General features: G+C 37.3%; 1 protein-coding gene across 7 annotated transcripts in view; it reads left to right on the top strand.

The window, feature by feature from the left end:
- The first annotated feature begins 372 nt into the window (after positions 1-372).
- SLC35F5 (solute carrier family 35 member F5) overlaps positions 373-21794 on the top strand; it is a 29653-nt gene continuing 8231 nt past the window's right edge. The window contains exons 1-17 of one of the 7 annotated variants that reach the window (XM_088168351.1): positions 639-2261; positions 3105-3172; positions 3443-3513; positions 5099-5175; positions 7913-8054; positions 9070-9213; positions 10839-10901; positions 12039-12120; positions 13460-13650; positions 14793-14874; positions 15198-15285; positions 15852-15916; positions 16267-16371; positions 16821-16980; positions 18397-18487; positions 20729-20883; positions 21325-21413. In XM_088168351.1, coding sequence (XP_088024477.1) covers positions 7920-8054; positions 9070-9213; positions 10839-10901; positions 12039-12120; positions 13460-13650; positions 14793-14874; positions 15198-15285; positions 15852-15916; positions 16267-16371; positions 16821-16980; positions 18397-18487; positions 20729-20883; positions 21325-21406 — 1443 coding nt within the window. In that variant the 5' untranslated portion in view covers positions 639-2261; positions 3105-3172; positions 3443-3513; positions 5099-5175; positions 7913-7919 and the 3' untranslated portion in view covers positions 21407-21413. Of the gene's footprint in view, positions 424-638; positions 2262-3104; positions 3514-5098; positions 5176-7912; positions 8055-9069; positions 9214-10838; positions 10902-12038; positions 12121-13459; positions 13651-14792; positions 14875-15197; positions 15286-15851; positions 15917-16266; positions 16372-16820; positions 16981-18396; positions 18488-20728; positions 20884-21324; positions 21414-21794 lie in introns of those variants that run through there. The other 6 variants (XM_088168353.1, XM_088168354.1, XM_088168355.1 and 3 more) reach the window with 6 other exon arrangements.

Consider the following 21794-nt stretch of genomic DNA (forward strand, 5'->3'; position numbering starts at 1 on the left):
GGAACGGGATTGGGAACGGGATAGGAATGGGGATGAGGATGCGGACGGGGAAGGGGGGCAGAGATTTGTCCTGGGACGGAGATAGGGATGGAGGCGATGGCGATGAAGGGGACGCTGATAGGACTGGGGTTAGTGATGGCAATGGGATCGGGGATGGGGATAGGGATGGGGACGGGGATGGTGATGGTGACAGCGACGGGGACAGTGATGTCCGCGCCGCCCCTCCCGCGGCCGGGCGAGGGGCGGGCAGCAGCGCAGGAGTGTGGAGCTGCTGGCCGAGCGGGTCGATGGGGCCGGCCCGCGGGCGGGGCGGGCGGGGCGGTCGCTCGCGGGCTCGGGGATGGATTGCGGCTGTCCGGGCGCGGGCGGGCGGTGCCGCCGCCGGACGGAGCGCGGGGGGCGCCGGGCCCGGCGCGGCCTCAGGTACCGGGAACTGGAGCGGGGCCGGGAACGGGAGCGGGAAGGTCCCGCCGCTGCCGGGGGTGGCGCGGGCGAGAGGCCCCGCAGGGCTGAGCGGGGCCGGTCCCGGGAGGGAACTTTGTCCCCATGTCCGCCCGGGCCGGGGGTGTGCGGGTGCCCCGTGTGCCCCGTCCCGTGAGAGCGGAGTGCGGGACGCGCTCTCCGCTCCCCGCCTCGGGGCAGTTCCCCTGGCCGCGCTGGGGGTGTTTGTGGGGGGTTTCGCTGTCCCCAGAGCCAGCCTGTGCCAGCAGTGACCGGGGAAGTGACTGCGCCCCTGAGCTCGGCACTGGCGAGGCCACGCCTCGGGTGCCGTGTCCTGTTCTGTGCACTCGTACAGGAAAGACATTCAGGCGCTGCAGCGTGTCCGGAGAAGGGCAGCGGAGCTGCCGAAGGGTGTGGAGCACAAGTCCTATAAGCAGTGTCCGAGGGAGTTTAGCCTGGAGTGAAGGAGGCTTTGGGGAGACCTTGTTGCTCTCCACAACTCCCTGACAGGAGCCAGGTGGGGGTCGAGCTCCCAGGCAACAGTGACAGGACAAGAGGACACTCAAGCTGCGCCAGGGAAGGTCCAGGGTGGACATTTGGAAGAGTTTCTTTACAGAAAGGGTATTAAACAATGGAATGGGCTGGCCAGGGAGGTGGTAGAGTTGCCATCCCTGGAGGTGTTTAAGGAAAGCCTGTGCCATGATCTGGTTGACAGGGTGGTGTTCGGTCATGGGTTGGATTCGATGATATCAGAACTCTTTTCCAACCTAATAGATCCAGTAATTCTGAGCTGGCACCTTTGTCCTGCCTCGCTGGGGGTGTGAGAGGTATGTTCATCTCCTGCTTGGGCTGAGGCTCCCTTTCCTTTTCCCCTGCAGTTTTCAGTGTTCTAGGTGTGAGTGCAGCACACTCATTCTTTCTCCCCCGAGGTCCCCAGAGCTTGAGACATATATCTTTTATTTTAGGCATCCACTTTTCTCTGAGTGCATTAAGAAGATTTGGTCATTTCCTTCTCTTTGTTCCTGCTACTTTTCCCCAGATATCTGTCGGCAGGAAGGAGACCTCCATTCACTCTGAGTGCTGTGATTTCGCCAATTTCTGCCTTGCCTGGAAGGCTCAGCTTCCAGCTGCCAGGGTGTCTCTCTGAAAGCTGCCCTGCTGGTTCTTATCAGGAATCTGTGTCTGTATAGCCTGTGACAAAGCACGATATGTTTAGTCCTTGCACTAGACAAGATTAGATCTGCAGCATGTGAAATGGATGTCATTTGTAATCCTTAGCTAATGTTAAATGTGGAGCTACTGGTGTCTGAGAGGTTGCTCTGTACGTGGTGAAGTTTAGAGAGGCCTTGGCAGCTTGACATGGAGTTTTTTCTCTTAATGTTGCTGGACAAGAATAACAAGGAGGTCAGTGTCTGTTCTGCTTGTCAGCTTTCACTCTGCAGACCTGAAAGTTGGGTATTTCTAACTCATTGCAGTCAGACTTCAAGTCCAGCAGGGTCACAGCCTTGCTGGAGGTGCTGCAGGAATTACTGAGAGCTGTGTGCTTGGATAGGCTGGTAGCTGCTAAGGGCTCTGAGGTATAAAACAGATTAATACTCTGCACTACCAGTTCTGTATAGGAAAATTTGTTTGAAGCATTGTTTCATGAATTTTCAGTACGTGCAAAATAGGAAGCTTTCATTTCATCCGTTAAAACATTCAAACATTTATGTTTTTTTCATTCCTTAGATACCCAGGTCCAGCTGTGCCATGACAGTTTGATAGCATGACTGTTACATACCTCCAGATTCCTAAAACATATCTTTGATTAAGCTATTTTGGTAATAAAAATCAAGTGTTTTCTGTGCAGACTTTGGTCTTGTGTAACGTCCTATGTGTATGGTAGCAGTGATCTCTACTTGCAGAATTCAGTACTGGCATAGAAAACTTGGTTGATTTTTTGAATCTTTTGCTTCACTGTTTTCTAAGATCCTACAGGAAACTTTATTTGAGTAAAAATGACAGGGCTGCAGTGAATCTAATAGTAATTTTGCAAAAGGCTCACTTTTCCATCATCAAACCTTTGGAGGTTGAGTGGACATCAGAATTGTATTAGATTAATGTTGCTTTAATATGTGCTTACAGATTTTGACATGTAAATTGCTTTGCTTTCAGTTTTGTTTTTTTTCTGGTTAAAGTGAGAGCAGTGTCTCTGTTTCTCTTATCTCAAAAACAATCCAATATGAAACAGGAATCACCTGATGACAGAATATGTTAAAAGGGGGAGGAGGTTGTATCCCAGAACTTGTATTGTTGGAGCAGCTGGTATAACTGGAAAAACTAAACCCACTTATTTTGCTTGCCAGCTTTATCTTGATATGTTGTCTTTCAAATAGTATATGAAATAATCTTGAGTAAATAGAAGGAAGAATTTCCAGTTAACTTGCTTGCACCATGGCTTGTGACTGAGATGCTGTTCTGTGTCTTTTTGACATTCTTGTTATGTCCTTTTTTTCTGTTTTTTGGTGGTGGAGGGGAGAAACAGGCTGTGTGTTTTCCTCCTGGAACAGCAGTACTTCTGTTTTGCAATGATTTGGCAACTCTTTGGCCTATAACATTCTCTTCCCTAATTGTCAGTGCAGTAAAAGTTTGTGAATTTCATGTGATTTTCTATTTTTGCACAGAACTTTTAATGTGGAAGCAATCTGCACAAAGAAACAATTGATGCTGTCCAAATAAGATTGCACATGAGGTATCAATGGTGCAGTTTTATTTCCTGCCCTCAGAAGTTGCTTGTTGCATGTTCAGGAGAGGAGAGTTGGACAGGCTGCTGAGCCTGTTGCCTTTAGTGCAGTCAGCTATATGAACACGAGATGTAGACTACACAATGAGACTGCTTTTTATATCTTCTTGATATCATAAATTGAAGTGGTGACTCTTCTTACATGATCTAGGATACTGCAGCATTTTAAAATCAAAGTATGGTGTCATGACAAGAAAAATTTTAATGTTTATTTTTCAGAAGATCTTCATGTAACTCGCTGAAAAATGGTTCTGCAAGATGACAGTACCAACTCTAAGACTGTTGGAATGGTAAATAAATTAAAAAAAAAAGAGATTTTAAAAGGTTTCAGTGCTGTTTGTTGAAAATTATAATGATATTAAGAAATGTCTTTTAAATGAATATTCCTTTAAATATCAGATTTAAGCTGTTATGTTTAGTTACACCATGTGGAAAGCAAATTTATTTCCTAATAATGGAAACAAAGGGCAAATATGCTGAAGTTTCTGCTCTATTAATAGAGTAGAATATGATATTTACTTTTAAGCTATAATTTTTATTGCAGTCTCTGTGTCTTCCGATGGCTTAAATTTATCATAACTTTGTGCACTTGATAAATTAAATGTTCTGTAAGGGTAAAGCCCTACAATAATAATGCCAAGGTTGTGGCTTTAATCCCTGGGCCATTCACTTAAGATTTGGACTTTACAATCCTTGTGGGTCCCTTCCAACCCAAAATATTCTGTGATTTTGTGACTAATTGTCTTGGTGTTCAAGATCTACAGTGAGCATTGTCTTTGTGGAATAGAAGACAAATAATCACATGCTTTTGTCTTAAAAAATGCATCTTCCGTTTTTTTGGTTTCTTTTAAACAGTTATGATTATTTGATAAACTGTGGGAAAGGTTTGAACTTGCTGTGTGTAAATGTTGACTTCGGTAGGGGCTAAACTCTTTATGAGTTTCCTCTTAATCTAATAGGGGAAAAGCATGAATTTAGCTATTGCACTTCATTAACAGTTTACAGGCTCTCAGCCATGCTTGACAGGTGATCAAATCTAATTTTGGGTAAGCATTTAATTTTGTCCTTGCTGCTACTTCTGTTTGGGATACTAATTTGAGACTTCTTAGCATAGTGTGTGGCTCCTGTTGATTCAGGATATCCCTAAAACAGAGCTTAGCAATATTTCACATTAATAATAATAATAATAATAATAATAATAATAATAAAAATTCCAGCACTTCCAGGCAATAAAACTTATGGGTCTATTTTGTGTAATGTTTATTTTCCTATATAACAGTTTTAAAGGGGATTTTATTGACTGTATTCATAGGATCTGAGTTTTAAAATAAAAAAAAAAATATGTAAGGTGATGTTTTGTTTCAATACAATAATAATGCTGTATCCATTTAAGGAAAGACACTGGGCTTTCACAAGACATAACATGGAGGTGCCTTATCTTTCTAGATTATTTTAAGGCCAACAAGCCTGTATGTTCTTCCATTTCCTTCCTAGTTCAAATGTTTAAATTCTTTGCTTAGGAATGTACACTTAAGAAATAGTGCCTTTCTCTGCATAGCTTAGAAAATCAGAACTTAACATCATCAGGTTCTTGTTCTTCATGTGAACCTTCTATAGTCAATTAATAAGTAAGGGATTGTGTTCTTTGTAATATCAAAAGTAGGTAAGGATCTGTTTTCTTGCAATTCAGGGCTGCCCTGCTGGCATTTTTGATGCAGACCAATTCTTAAGGTTCTAGGTCTGTATGTCCCCAACATTTAGGACTTGAGCTGCAGAAGACACTTGTGGAACTTGAATTTTTAGGCAGTATTTTGCCAAGATAAATGGTTAATATATCTATGACACAATGTTTCACACTTTTTTTTTCTTTTTTAGGAGACTCTCTTCACTTTGACATGAAGTGTGAAGTTTGTTAGTCACCACTTTTGGTTTTTTTCCAGTTATTGTGGAAGGTAATATGAGAAAAGTCTTATTCGTGTATGTTCATTTCTATCAGAGCCTATTACCCTCAATGTACAGAAGCCAAACATAAAAGTGTGGAATTGTATTTCATTGCAAGCTCATGAGTACTGTTACTAAGTGGGACAATGTGTCTGTCAAAAACTTCTCAAAATGGTAGTTTCAATCTGTCTTTGCATTTTTGCTTTTTGGGTGATGTTTTACAGGGTTTTAATTCTGTCCTAAAACTTAGTATTTTGATTCCAGTAGGTTTTTGAATTTCTGCTCAACTTTACAGGCATTTTAATATTGCTGCTTGATAACTTTTTTAGTCAACTATTAGCTTGAAGGTGCTCGTGCTGCACTTTGTAGTCACCTTTTCTTGTTAAGCTTTTTGCCTTGTTAGGGAAGGATCAAGCAAAGGCTATATTAAGCACATAGAAATGTTAAACAGATACTTGGTAGTCAGATGAGAAAGTAATAGCTGCTCTTACTATAAGATATAAAAAAATTCAAATTCCAAGGCATAATTTTGGGCTCTTTATTTAGAATTTTAACATCTACTTATCAAAGATACAGAAGAAATAGTGCAAAATGTACATAGACTGTGAAAAACTTTATGTGTAACCTCTTATCTAAGAAGTGCTGGATATTCCATCATCCTTTACTTCACTCCTGATGAGGGATTTTAAAGCAAGGGATCTGTTCAAGCCTAATGTAGACAAGCAGAGTACAAGATTAAACAGCTGCAGAATGTGAGTGTTATCTGTGCAGGATCTCTGCTCACAGAGGCTGCTTTGAGGCAGCCTGTGCTGAGAGCAGCAGAGCTGGAGGCGTGAGGCAGCATCTGATGTGGAGATGTCCAGTTGATCAGGCTGCTGCCATTGCCTCCTGTCTCCCCAGCTGCCTCTCCCCTCCTGCCTGCAGCACAGAGCTGCTGCAAGGCTGCAGTGCTTTCTATTTCCACATTAGCTGCACATTATGCAAACACACGAGCAATTTTTAGGCTATATATAACTTCATGTAATGGCTTGTAGGCTATTAGTCATAATAAAATGAAGGCAAAGTTTGTAGAGTATAATATGTAGTATCTGTTAAACCAATTCCTAAAAATTGAAAAAACCTTTATAAGCTTTCAAGCATGAAAACCTTTGTATTCGTTTCCTCAAGTTTAAGATAATACATTTATTTGCTCCCTCTTTGAGAACAAATGTTTTCTCCTTTATTCTGTGTCAAGTAGAAACTATAATTCCTCGCTGAGTCTTTCATAACTTCACCTCTCTCTACTTACAGATTTCTGCTTTCTTTTGTCAGTCTCACCATTTTATCAGAAAAGCAGAGTAATTATCCAGAGCTAATGCCCACACATGGAATGTATCAGCATAGATTTAGTGGTATAATTATACTTCAGGAACTCTGCCTGTTCATTTTTCTTTTGACAGAAGCCCTTTAAGAAATGGAGGAACAAGTGTCAAGATTTGAACATGGCAGAGCCTGTATAGAGATATGAGTCAAAGCAGAAAACAGTGCTGTGATCTCCAATGTGCCTGTGCATATCTGGGCATTTAAATCCTTAATCCGAGGAACAGGCTACCCTGGAAAAAAAGGAATGCATCTTCCTTACTCACTGAGGACATTGTTGCACTGTCTCTTTCATAAATCATTTGTAAATAATGAAAAGAAAGCAAGTATTTGTATGTTGACACATGTGGAAAAAACAAAGTTCAATTTAAATATGTCAAACCATATTAGCAAGGCAGATGACCTCTGTTTACTGTGAAAGTTAGAAGCTGCTCTCTGAAGATGAGAGCAGCTCCTTGTACAGTTCTTTGAGCAGTTCTCTCAGAGATGGTGTTTGAGTTTATGGTATGCTATGCCATCTGTAGTTAATGAACTCTTAATAAATTGGTTCTTAAAATATATACATAAATAAGTAAAGGTTAATAATAGAAATAGCACATGCATGTCTGACTGACATTCATTAAAGAATTTGTAAAGGATTCTAGTACAAGAATGAGTCATCAGTCTCTGTCACTTGTATTTGAAGCTTTTTAGTAATATAATTGAAAGTTTTCCTAAATTTAGGCCATCCAATGGACAGCTATAAAGCTGTGTCACAAATCTGAATTCCCTTGTAGTAGCATTAATGGATTTTTGATAGATTTTCACTAGAATAGTTTCATATTTCATAAATTGCCAAATGGCTATATATATTTTTAAAATTCAACTGCATGTCTAGTCTACTTTTTTAAGTTTACAATTAATTAATCTGTTTTTTTCTTGAATCACCTCTTGTTGTAAGGGTTTATAATTTACCCAAAGGTTTTCCTATGTCCTCTGAAATATTTATTGAATGCCTCTAAGTTTAAACATGTTTCTGACATTTGTCACAACACATCAATCTAATTTATACTGTCAGGTATCTGAACTTAGCAAAATATAGTTGTTTCAAAGTTTGCAGAACTTATAGTGTAAATTCCAAAAAGGCATTGTGTTTTACCTGCTTTTTACTTGCTTCATTGCTAAAGCAGTTGATAAATTTTTGCAAAGTCAACATTTACTTTCTAGTTGTCCCTAACATCTGTAAATTTCCTGCCAGATCTGTCAAAGATTTGCTTTTTAACAACACCGCCATGTGTATCCTTGCATATTAGGTCCTGTTCACATATATGAAACAGTTGCCCCCAGTGTTTATTTTTTTTTGTGTCACTGCAGCCTTTTGTGTTTTATTTCTGTGTCCCTCTTGCCCAGGTTCCAAATGGTGTGGGTTTTTGTCATGAACAGGATGAGCTCCCAGAGCAGCTCATCTGCTCAGCGCAGGCGAATGGCTCTAGGAATTGTCATTCTCCTCCTGGTTGATGTGATCTGGGTGGCCTCTTCAGAACTCACTTCTGTAAGTATTGTTCCACACATTTTAAAGGGAAAGTAAATGAGAAAGATTTAGCAGAAACATGGTAATCAAAGACTTGGTGTTTCACCAGCCTGAATCCACTAAAACTTACAGATAAGTTCAACTCAGGGCCTGTTTCTTTTAAGATAGAAGTGTTACTGGCAACTTAAAAATTAAACAACATAAACTCACAACTGTACTGTAATCAGGGAGTCTGTGTTACCATATGGATTAAAATAGTGCCCATATGGATCCCAGAAATTAGTGAATGAGCTGTAACATGGCAGGCTGAGTGATGTGGTGAATTGTCGTTCAGAACATCCAGAAGGCCAGGATGAAAGGACTCAGGTCATGGAGTTTAAACCCTGTAATTTCATCTAGTTCATAAATTAACCATATTGAAACTGTTGTGGTATTTATTTCACGTTAAGTTTTAGGACTTTAAACAGAGCTTTAGCAATGGAAATTGAGTTTTAGTAAATTTCAGTTCAGTTTTCTAAACTGTCATTGAGTTATGTTCTATATCAGTTTTGAAACTAAGCATATACAAATGTTTGTGCTTATCATGTGATATTAATGAAACTTTTTCTGGAATGGGTTGGTGGAATCACTCTTGATACTGAAATGGTATTTAGCCAAAATAATCTTCTCTAATTTATGATTAATATGTTATTGCTTATAAAAGTGGTCTTCAATTTAGAAAGTATTTGTATGTAAATGTATTTTCAGTGCTATTTGAGTTCAATAGCATATAAATGTGCTACAAGTAATAAGTAGTTTTCCTTTCTGTGTCATTGTTTCTTACAAAAAGGCTCCTTTTTGTTGGCATTGAAGGTAGTTTGGGAGAGGGTTCCCCCAGAACAGATAGGGCCACTTTGGTCATCCTTGCCAATACTCACAACTCTGTTATTTTGAGAACTACACTGTTCTGGACTGTATATTTACACCTGATCATTCATTTTGTGAATTCTTACCTATTTGGTAATTTTGAATACTTGCAATTGTTTTCTTTTCACAGTATGTTTTTACAAGGTACAACAAACCCTTTTTCAGTACATTTGCAAAAACATCCATGTTTGTTCTATACCTCTTGGGATTTATTGTTTGGAAGCCATGGAGGCAACAGTGTACTCGTGGTTTTCGTGGAAGGCATGCAGCTTTTGTAAGTATTATAACTGTAAATGTTGTGGTATTTATCTAAGTTTGTACAGAAAAAAAAAATCCCTTAAAATAGAGACTAGAGAAGAGCAAAGGTTCTGTATTTGAGATATAAATTGCATCATACCACAGGAAGACATGGCAGCCATAACAGTTGTCATGTGAAAGGATGAGAGGCAAGAAAAAGCAATATGAGCCATGTCAGGAGCTGTAAGAAATGCTCAGCTGGGCCAGACCATTGGTCCCTGCAGCCTGACTTTGTATCCTGGGCATAATAATAATTCCTCTTAACAAGAGCTTATGAAACTCACTGTAGTCTCGTGGTTCCCTTTAACTCCCCCAACAACTGTAACCAATGGAATCAGAACTTGAACTTTGCAGTTGATTTTTAGCACTGACTCTTTTTGTCTCTGGCACAACTATGAACTGTTTGCTGACTCTTTTGAGGGGTTTAAAGTTACATCTAGTAAGGGTGGTAGAATTATTTGGTTGTTGTTAATATTGTTTTATATAGCTTTTGTGCATGAGTGACCTTCTGATGCCAATTCCAGAGTTAGGCATCGTTTGTGCTAGAACCTAAAATTGTTCTTATATGACAGAAATACTGGAGTTTTTTTCCAAGACATGCTGGGAAGAGCAGTTGTTCTGTGCCAGTGTTTCAAAATGCTGAACAGCAGCACTCAGGAAACAGTAAAGCATTTGGCCTGATCCTAATCTCACATTAAAAAAAACAGAAAATGTGATCCAAGAACATGCTGTTAATCAACATGTCTTTATAGAAAATAGCTTGTGTGAAGGCAACTGACTTTATATTTTCTGGATATGTTAGGCTTCACTGTTAGTGACAGTAGTAGGCACAACATATTTGAAGCCTTACACAACTTTTATGTGATTTTTTTTTTTTTAAGAAAAGACAAAACACAAAGAACAACTGAAAAATTGTTTTTAAAATTCTGGAATTAAACACATAGAGTATTTAAAGTTGGCTGATATCTTGCTATAGTTTTTCCTAGATCAGCCTTTAATACCAAATGCTTGTGTGTAATATGGCATGTGTTAGACTTGATGTTATTCAGAATCTTCTTAAGATAATTTGGGAATAAACAGAACTTAGTTTCCTTGCTGACAGTAATGAAATATGAACTGGAATGCAATGAGTAAGAGTGCCCAGTCTGTCACATGTTGTGTGTGGCACTCATGACACTGCTACTGGAATCCCATTATTCTTCCTTTTCAAAAGAACAGTGCAGACAGGACTGTAATGTGCTGTTAGAAAATTCCTTCCCCCTCAAGGGGTGTAGTTAAATATTCAACTCTGTAATTATTGCAAGTGCCTTTATAGTCTCTTGTGTTTATTAGTCTGGAAAACACATCCATTTATGGTTTTATATCAATGATTGCTTGGATAAACTTAAGTCTTACTTTTAAGTTCTCTTCCACATTAGAGATTTTGTTTAATAGGTTTGCTACCATCATGGTAGAACAGCAGGAGTGTGGGTTTGGTAAGGTTCAGAAAGGAAGAGGGAAAGGAACTTTGCCTCAATGAAACAAAGAAACAAGCAAAGAAAGAATTTTAGCTACTGGTAACTTTGCCTTGGTAGTTTATTACATTAAAAATTCTCTACTTAGTTTGCAGATGCTGAGGGTTATTTTGCTGCTTGTGCAACAGATACCACTGTGAACAGTTCTCTGGTAAGTGCCTTAATCTATGAAGGTCAATGCTTTACAATAACATGGCACAACTATCTTGACCTACTGTTTATAAAAGATGGCAGTTTTAAGTGTAATAGGTTTTGTCAAAGGGTCAAATGATAACTTACTTATATGTTACTAATATGTACTGCAAATAATGGTGTTGCTTACTATAAGAAATATGGGTTCTCAGCTCAATAAAAAACTTACTTGAATGTTTCTGTAGTAGTTTGTCAAAGAAATATTTTCTTATACAGATTAAACATATTCTGCTCAGTACCATCTCTGTAATGAAGTGGGGTAAACAATTTATTGCAAATTACTCTGTGGATATTTTATGCAGAATTACTTGAAGTGACATTTTTTCAGATGTATTCTTCATGTAATTTTTTGGGATTTTTCAACTTTATCTATCTGAATTTAAGAATAAAATCTTCTTGACCTTCTCTGTTCCTTAAGATCATGTGACTCCAGAAACTTGGGCAATTTGGCATGAATTTAAACATCTGCCAAAATTCTTGTCCTAAACAAGCCTAATGAAAATCCAACTACCAGATCTTTTTCATGACTTCCCTTTTACAGTTTATTAATTTAATCTAAACAAGTAGCTCAAAACTTGTCTTGTTAGCAAATGTTTTAATTGCTTGAAATACTTCTAAGTGCCTTATATATATAGTAGGTCTTTCCCAAAGTTTTTTGATGTTTAGGTCTAGGGAAGAAAATAAGTACATGAATTTTCGTACATACGTTCTGTGTTTCATGTTTCTAGTTTATAATTTGGACAGAAGCTATAGCTAATGAAATATCTGTGATATGGATGACTTATTTTGTAATTTTAAATCATTAGGTGTGAATTTTCTGGCCACACGTTTTGTGTTCATGGGGATACACACAAAACAGCACAGTTCTCTTTTAGTACTGTGTTTTACCAATATTCATAAATACAGTATATTGTATACATGAATTTTGGCAAGTCTATCCACTTTGTGCAGACCTGCTTTAAGTCTGATTCTCTTACTATTCACCAAGCTTTTCTTTATTTAGTTTTCTAATTTGCTAAATAAATTCTACTGGTAATAGTTTAAATAGTTTAATAGTTTAAATATCTTGCTTAACAGTATTTTTATTTCATTGCAGAGTGAACCTTTATATGTTCCTGTAAAGTTTCATGATTTGCCAACTGAAAAAAATGGCAGTAATAGTAGTGATGCAGAAAAAAGTGAGTAAAAACTTTTGGAATGCTATAATGTTAGTTCTTTGGTGAAGGAGTTACTTTTCTTTTTGTTTAGTATAACTGCTGTCATGTTGCAGGACTTGCTTCCCCTTCCCCCTCTCCTATTTTTTTCCTTTTTTCTCGTTTCTGAAATCTCTTATTGCATGAATTGCAGTGTCATATATTTACTTTCAGGTAGAGAAAGCATAGGCCTGTCGTTCAGTTTACCTTTCTTGGTCACTACAGATGCAGCCTATGTTTCTCTCAAGGGACCAACTGGGTTCAGTACTTGTGATTCTTTCCTTCTGGGCTTGTAAGCAGCAATGAGTCAGCCTCTGGAAAAACAAGCTATTGTCCTTTATAGAGCAGGAGCAAAGCAGTCAAAGTAAGAATTTTAACAGTCTATGTGCGTTCTGGTTTTATTTAAGCCTCACTATCTTGTGATAGTACCTGAAACAGGCCTAACTGCCCCAGACAATTGTAGAAAGGTTGGCTTCAAAACATCCCAATCCTCAGCAAAAGAGTCCCTGCTTATCAGGGGGAAACTCTCTTAATTTCTACATGGCACACATTAGGAATCACTTTGCTAGGCTCTGCTTCCTGGGGCAACGTGCACCAATCGCTTCAGAACTGTTCCAGCTGCAGCTTCCCCTTTACTCTTTTTTTAGGAATTAGGTATTGCTTCACATTGATCTGGGCTAATATTTGCCTGTAGTGTTTAGTGTAATGTTTTCTTTACTGAGGAAGCTAATTATGCTAAAATAACCTTCTAAAGAAAGCCTGATGCTAGCTTGCAAGATTGGTTAGAGAGTGGATTTCAAAAGGACAAGTGACTTTATGGTCTCTGCTAAGCTTTGAGGTCTGTTAGACTTTAATCTTCTGAATGAAATATTGTCCTTGTAGTTAGGTATAGTTGTGTGCAGGTTTTGGCTCTTTGGCTATTGAACAACTAAAGAAAATCTTATATATTATAATGTTTTTCAAGATGGAATAATTCCTATCTAAAAATGTGTTGTTACCTTTTGTTGGTATTTTTGACAGGGAGCAGGGGTGGTGCTTTTCAGTGATGTTTTTGTGGGTGGGCAACTTACTGATTGAAAACAGTAATTAATTGTGCTTTGTCTTACTAGTGGCCTCCTGAATAGCAAAATATTAGTTTAATAAATCATGATGGCATGTCTTCTATTTGCATAAGAACCTGTTATTTGTGCAGTATTGTAATCAGTGGTGTCTTACAATATCATAGTTTAATTGCATATTATATTGGCTCAAAAAGTTTAATAATAATATTAATCTTTTTTTCTTTTTTTCCCTTCTGTTTTTCTTTTTTTTCCCTCCTCTGAAGCTCCCAAAAAGCCTCGAGTGAGGTTCAGTAACATCATGGAGATCCGGCAGCTGCCATCAAGCCATGCTTTGGAGGCAAAGCTGTCACGCATGTCATACCCAACAGTGAAGGAGCAGGAATCCCTCTTAAAAACTGTAGGAAAACTCACTGCAAGCCAAGTAGCAAAAATTAGCTTTTTCTTTTGCTTTGTGGTATGTGCTCCATTCTTTCAGAAAACTTAAGTGAAGATGCATTTAAAACTTGTAGCATGATAGTGAATAAGTATTGAGATGACTTGTGTTCTTGAAACTTTATTTTACAAATGTACCAAGAGAAGTAAAAATTTCCTTGTGCTGGACATGGATGTGCAGGATTTAATTATGAATCTGCTGGTAGATGTTGCTGCATCATGCCTCAGTTCTGGGGGGAGAGAGAGATTCCAGGGGCAGGACTTTTGAGACAGGAAAATGTAGAGGACAGATCAGTGATACCTTTTCCATAAGCACCTTCACTGATATGGCCAAGTGGATTCTGTGTAGTGTGGATTCATCATGGCTTTTCCTCAGGAAGTAGAGCCTTTAAACATTATTGTTGCTGTATCATTATTATCATCCACAATAATAATACCACCAATGAATTTACTGAAAGATAGTAATGTAATTTTTTCTGGAGTAGTGTCCTCATGTCCCAAACATGTTTATTCTGTTCATGGACACTACTGGAATGTATGTGTGTTTCTTCTTGGACTTTATGAATATTTCTACATAAGACTAGAGAGTGGTTATTTCCCTTAGAATATATCTGAGATCTCAATCAAGAAGTGAGAAAACACTCGCCATTTTATTCCTTTATGGAGGAATTAAATAATTTTTAGGCATCGAATGTGAGAGGTGCTTATTTTTAACAGTGGAGATGTGTGCTGGTTTTAAGTACTCTAAAAAAACCTCATTAGGCTGGCTAATGTCACATGCATTACTGAAATTTTTTTGCAGTCCTTGTGCAGTTATCATTGGAGAAGCACTCCAAAACAAGTTAAAAGTACTTTTAGTTACTACAGAATAGCTATTATAATGTCATTTTAATTCTTTTTAAGTTCTGAAGGATGTTACTTCGTTATTAAACACATATTTGAATGTGGTTGGTTTGAGCCAGTTCTAAGTTTGCTGCTGTCTTCTAATATGCCTTCCACTTCTATTGAAGTTAGAAGTCACTTTAAGCTAAAAATGTAGTTCTGATTATATTTTTGCTTAAATAATTGAGATTTTCTTCTTAAAGTAGGATTTTATTGCACTGAGAAACTTAAGCTCTGTTGTTGCTACCCATATAATAACAAAATAATATTTTATTTCCCCAGTGGTTCTTGGCAAATTTCTCGTACCAAGAAGCTCTGTCAGATACTCAAGTTGCCATAGTTAATATCTTGTCATCAACCTCTGGTAAGTTTTATTTATACCACCAGGTGTGCATTATAAGGCTGTTTATGACATAAAAATCTTGTTACAATGGATTTGTGTATCATTTTCACCTATGCATTTTACCTAAAGGCATTGAATATGTGTGTTCAGAAAATTCATTTTGTATTTGCAGAGTTTTTTTAGGATGCCCTCATGATTCCCCTGCTTTTTGTGTGTGTACTTCTGCAGTTACATCTGTATCTTAAAGAATATATTTGGAGTGTAATAGCTTTGAACTGTGTAGTTTTCTGAGCAAACTACTGGCAAAACTTGATTGTATAAACTCTTCTGAATTTCTCTTGCAGGGCTTTTTACATTGATCTTAGCTGCAGTCTTTCCCAGTAACAGTGGAGATCGGTTTACCCTGTCCAAATTATTGGCTGTTATTTTAAGGTAAGATAATGGGAGGGAACATTTGGTCCAAAACTCCCGGGTACAGTGAGTGGACAACTGTACCTGCTGTACCTGTGGTATCTGTGACAATAAATGATACCCATCACTTTTTAAAAATCCTTGTTTCACAGATGAATCAAGCAATTGAATTAAGTATTTTTAAATGCTTCATATCATGAACCATTTCCAAATCTCATTCTCCTGAAGGAAATTAGATTAATTTCTGTTGGAAATAAATGAATTCATTTTCTTGTTGTTCATTTGTGGTTTGTTTATTTTTGTGTAAATGGTGAAAAGGGAAGAGGTTTGACACTCAGTGTTGTCAGCCTGTTTTATTCAATGCATGGTGCATTGCTCTGGGAAGTTAAAAGTGGGGCTGGTTGGTTTTAACTTGGGATCATGCCTTAGCAGTTGAGAACTCCTTCTGACTTTCCAGAAACGGGTTTTGTTTAACTGAAAATGCCTAAAGATAGAACTGCATATTTGTTTTTCTCTTTCTTTTATATGTTTTTGTAACGAAATTCCTGAATTCAAGTAATGTTTTGCATTTCTTCTTTTTTTACCAGCATTGGTGGTGTGGTACTTGTTAACCTTTCTGGATCTGAAAAATCTGCTGGAAAAGATACAATAGGTATTTACTTATAGGTTTTAATCCTGGAATATGCAGTAATCAATACCATCTTCTGACAGTTCTAAGCAGTCATATAGCAAGCTCTCTATCTCTTATTCATGTAACATTTCACAGTCTGGTTTTTTAGTTTCAGCTTCTAAGACTTGCCATTTATGATAATTTCCATTTATGATAATTTTCCATCCTATGAGTATATTGGGGAAAGTATTTACATTTTAGAGCTCTCTCCATTTTCCCATGTTTTTCATTTAGTAATGAGTCCTGTAATCAGTAGAGGTTTAGGACAGTTGATCCTACTGTGCATAACATGTATGGCGTATCTCAAGGGAGGTTTTTTTCCATTTTTCCAGGTTCCCTTTGGTCTCTTGTAGGAGCAATGCTGTATGCTGTCTACATAGTCATGATAAAAAGGAAAGTAGATAGAGAAGATAAACTTGACATACCAATGTTCTTTGGTAAGACCAAAAGTAACTGTTGAAAATTTTAATTCAATGTGTGATGAAATGCTTTGCTTTCAGGCACTGAACTGTGTCTGAGTGGTAAGGGGGCTTAGGAAAGCCAAGGAAGTAGAGAAAGCCTCTTACTCTCATGGTTATGAGTGCTTTAGAGACTGGTTGTGAGAATTGTTTCTTGTGTAGAGCCTTAGGAATGCAAACAGCCCCACTGTCTTCATCAGATTTCAGATTTTTATTTTCTTTTCAATTTCAATCCTGTAAATATCTGATACAAATTTAGTTTGTAAATTTCAGGTTAAATGTCTTACATTTCTTTCCTTTGAAAGATTTGAAATATTAATTCATAGCTGCTTTTCTATATGCAAATTGTCAAAATAGATTTTAGCTGAGATTTTGGTTATGTTGAAGAATATTTATTGTGATTTACTTAATTCTATGTTTATATTCAGGTTTTGTAGGACTGTTTAATCTGTTGCTGCTGTGGCCGGGGTTCTTCCTGCTGCACTATACTGGGTTTGAAGCATTTGAGTTTCCCAATAAACTGATATGGATGTGCATTGTTATAAATGGCCTTATTGGAACAGTTTTGTCAGAGTTCCTCTGGCTGTGGTATGTACTCCATACATGGAATATATTTCACATGAATTGTCTTTGCTATGTTCTCAGACGTTGAGATGTAAAATTGCCTAGGTTGGGGTTTGTGCTCTTTTTATTTTTTTTACTGTCCACGTGTGCAGTTTCATCATTGTGTCACAATATCCTGTAAAAAATTGTAATTGTAAAGTTAACTGTAAAAAGTAGCTGGTGTGTTCTTGTAGTAATTGAACTACTATGTGCTTAGTTTATTCTAGAATTAACATTTGGAGACAAAGAGACTTTGTGCTACAGAGTTGCAGTAGCAAAGGGAGAATATGAGTTTTGTTGTAACAGTTCTATGACAATACTGCAACAAATGATCAAGGTGGAGTAGATGGAGTTCCACAAAAACTTTTCGGTTTTTTTAAGGAGTGTGGATTTTTGTTTGTTTTTTCAAGTTTAAAATTATATATGAATCTGAATAATTTTTTGTTTATTGGCAAATTTTTGCACCAGACCTAAGTGTAAATACATTGTAGCATATGTTCCTTTGCAACTGAACTTGTTTGTTGATAGAATATTTCTGTGATTGTATCTAATCTGTAAGATTAGACTGCAGCTCAGTATCAGTATCTGGTTAAGTGTAATTTTACCATAGGCAAAATAACAAACAAACACATAAACCCCCAAAGCTCAAACACTGTATCTTGTCCCAAAATCAAGTACTAGTGTAGGGTTAAGTACATGGGTGTGCACAGACTTTTTAACATACATGATATTTGTTTACTTACTTGGAATGTTATTCCAGTCAATTAAAGAGCTAGTTTTACTTTCAGTTCCTTTTCCCTAGAGTTTTAGACTGAGACTAATTACAGAATTTGTGCTGATATCATTCCTTACCAGTCCAGTGTGCCACTAGTATAGTCTTTACTTCTTTTGGAAGTAAATAATATCATTTAACTTACTTACTTATTTACTCCACCTGACTGCTAGTTGTTTTTGTTCAACCTGCTGATAAATTTTTATTGGATTCTGTACCATTTATTCATTTACAGTTTTCTGTGGACAGGTTGGTTGTAATTCAAAAGCAGTCTCTTATGCTGTAGAGAATGATGGTACAGAAACAAAATGCAGATTTTTCTAGATGAAGTTACTACATGTGAAATAGGGAAATTTCCATCATCTCAAAAGATTGGTATGGGAATTAAACCTCAGCCCAGAAGACATCCATTGCCTAGTTAAGAATTCTGTACACTTTCACAGATTTATGATGGAGTGTGATGGTGTGAGTTAATTCTTGTTTATTAAACAGTAACTAAGAGTTGATCAAATGTCTTCCTCATTTGATGTATTACTTTGGTTGTCTTTTAACTTTTAAGTAAGACCTCATTATTATAATTATTTACTGTCATTAAATTGTATAATTGTTATTATTTTATTGTCTTTTAGGGGCTGCTTTCTTACCTCATCACTGATAGGCACACTTGCCCTAAGCCTTACAATACCTCTGTCCATAATAGCTGACATGTGCATGCAAAAGGTAAGGTACTACTAAACTTTCATCATTTTTTACAGAATTTCTTCTAATTAAATTCTTTTAGGCTTGTACATGTTTATTTGGTACAAGGAATTAATTGAGTTTTGCACTTGGAATGTTTCCAGCCAAAAAGAGGCTTTGCTGTTCAAAGCAAAGTGTAAATTGTAATGAGTACCTTTAGACTTCTGAAACTTTGTGCATGTAAAAATGGAGTTAAAAACCCCAAACACAACTTGTATTTTGCTTGTACTACATGTCACTGTGGAAAATAAGTCAGAAAAATAAAAGGATAAATATAAGAAAAGTAAAAAAAGAGTTAGACCCTGAATAAATACTTTTGTAGTGAACATGTGACAGGCAGTATGTTTTGTGTTAGTCTTACCTGCATATTCCAGTATGGAAATAGAGCAAACACTGCAGTGATTCCAACAATAATAAAACATTTGTATTTGTGTTGGTGTTAAAGCATCTGCAATACACATTTGAGACATAAATTGTTATGGGATGGTAAATAACTTGTGATAAGTGTAAAGGAAGCAAGGAATAAAATATCTGTAGACTCCTCCCCCAAGATTCACTTTCATGAGGTCAGATTAGGTTTATATGTGAGCTAATGCTGGTAGTAAAAAAAAAAAGAATTTTATATGGAGGTTTGTGTGTCAGTACATGTTTTAGATATACACAGATGTGTGTGTGTGCAAATGCATTGGTAGAGATGTGTGTATATATATATATAGTTATAGATATCAAGATATGAAAATTTCAGATTGTCTACTGAAATGATTCATCTAAACTTTCTTCTGGGATGCACTAAAAAATGGACTGTGCTTTTCTAATTCCCAGTAGACAGCTTAATCTCTGGGCTGTTTATTCTGAATAAACACAGAGTCCAGATCTTGTAAAATTAATTAATTCTTCATGTGCTAATGCAACATGGAGGCATTTCAAATAGCAGAAACATCTCCAGAGCTCTGTTGGATGACTTTCAGCTGATGTTGGTAACAAAAGGGCAAATTACCTTTTTAACTCACGTTGTAGGAAGTAAATCCTTTCTGTCTTATATTTTAGAAAATAAATTACTATTAGAAGCACAAGTGAGGGACCCTGATTAAGTGCTGCAGAATTAGAGGTTTCCTGGAGAAGTGTATTTGTGCAAGTCTGTCTCTGTCATAATGGAAATATCCTAAGCCAAGCCCTGTGTTCACTGAAGTCTCAGGTGTCCATATCTCAAATGACCTGACAGAAATTTTAGCTTCCAGCTTCAAGCTGCCCTGTTAGTACGTCTGGTCAGCCTTGTTTTTACTTAAAATAAATCTGCACAAGAATGCCACTGGCATGGCTAATAATCATGGAATCACAGAATGTGCTGAGCTGGAAGGGGACCCATCAGGATCACCCAGACCAACTCCTGGCCCTGCACAGGACACCCCAAGAATCACACCCTGTAATGTAAAGATTGAAATATCAATATATGCAGCCTTCACATGACTGTCAAATGGCATGGTAATTATACAATATTCATAATTACTAACTTTTCGGGTATTTTTCTATAATTTTCTAACATAAATCTGAATCTTAGGAAATTGCAACTAGGTTTCTAATGACTAATTCCTTTTGGCAACTTCTGTGTTCTAAATTTCATTAAAAATCAGTCAGAAAACACAGGGCTTAACAATTACAGTTGATGAGATCTTTGAGGAGGATGCTCAGTGATGATGATCAGTACCAAAGCTGAATCTGTTTCCTCCAAAGTCTTCAGTTTTGGATCTTTTCTCCACACGGGGGGGCATTGCCTATGGCTCATGGCTCTGTCATCCTCAAAGGCAGGTCCCAGGCTCTTCCTGTCCTCATGCCCTTGCTTTGGAGTTACAGAATCATGGAATGGTTTGGGTTGGAATGGACTTTAAAGGTCATCACTTTCCAACCCATGGAATGTCTAGGAGACTTTTTCCTTGGCACCAGAGACACAACTGAGAACCTAAAGCTGAGGTTATTTGGAAATAGCAGTCTTCATTCAGCTCCCAGGGCAAACAGAATGTTGCATTGTAAAGAATGGATCAGTGGGAATAGGTTATGCAGTTCTTAGAAGAAGCAATAACTGTAGAAATTGTACCAAATAACTCACATTGTTTAAAATAACTCAAACTGCATCTCAAACTTATAATAATAATAATAATTCCAAATATACACATGTCAATTATTTTTTCAGCTATTGAGAGAATGATGTTTGTGTTTCAATTCCAGGTGCAGTTTTCCTGGTTATTTTTTGCAGGAGCAGTACCTGTATTTTTTTCATTCTTCATTGCAACTCTCTTGTGTCACTATAACAACTGGGATCCAGTGATGGTGGGAATCAGAAGAATTTTTGCCTTTATTTGTAGAAAGCATCGAATTCAGAGGTAGGGCAGTCACAAACTATAATCCTGTCTCTTTAGCCTTTCCAATATCCTGTATTCTTTTATAAGCCACAATACTTGCACTCTGTTTGTTTTCACCTGATTTTATATTCAGGTGTAGTATTTTCTTAATAGCAGTAGTTGCCAATCCATTTATTAACCTATGCTCAGAAAAGGGAAAGATGTGAAGTTTGTTTACCTGTTAAAAGAAGTTTCCTAGAGGTTGTCACAGTTTTTTTTCCCCTTAATGCATTTATGATAATTTATTTACCCAGCACATGCAGTGAAAATTGTGCAACCTTGAGTACACTTAATATACTTAAGGAGTCTTTAAGTGTTTCTGATGGCTAAAGTTCAAACACTAAATACTTGGTGCTTATGTTGGCTTCATAACAACCAATTTGATATTACTGTATGACTGTAAATAAATGTGTTTCTTTTAAGAATGCCAGAAGAAAGTGAGCAGTGTGAAAGCCTCATCCCTATGCATAATGTTTCACAGGATGGAGACAGCTGCTGTTCATAGACAAAAGGTAAAACTTTAATAAGCCTCAAGCAATGCACAGAAAGGTGAGGAGTGGTTTTCATGGTGGCATTTCTGTTATGCAAGGACACATTTTTAAAGAGCATTCAGTCAGTCTTAATTCTGTATTGATGGACAGAGTTTTAAAGTATATCTTCAAAGTTATTATTACTAATTGTTGCCAGGCATTATTGTCATAGTTCTTGGCCAATTGCTTAGAAATGTAGTTTTTTACTAGAGAGTATTACAAAGATCATCCAAAACTGGATGTGAGTCAATACACCAGAAGAGCCATACAACTTCTTGGCATGGGTGTTGTGTTTGGAAGGCATCTGAAGTAATTAATTCACTCTTTAGTGATGTTGGGATCTCAGTCTGAGCTACTGCAGCT

This window comes from Sturnus vulgaris, chromosome 7, assembly GCF_052056855.1.
Source record: "Sturnus vulgaris isolate bStuVul1 chromosome 7, bStuVul1.hap1, whole genome shotgun sequence".
In the NCBI taxonomy this organism is placed as follows: domain Eukaryota; kingdom Metazoa; phylum Chordata; class Aves; order Passeriformes; family Sturnidae; genus Sturnus; species Sturnus vulgaris.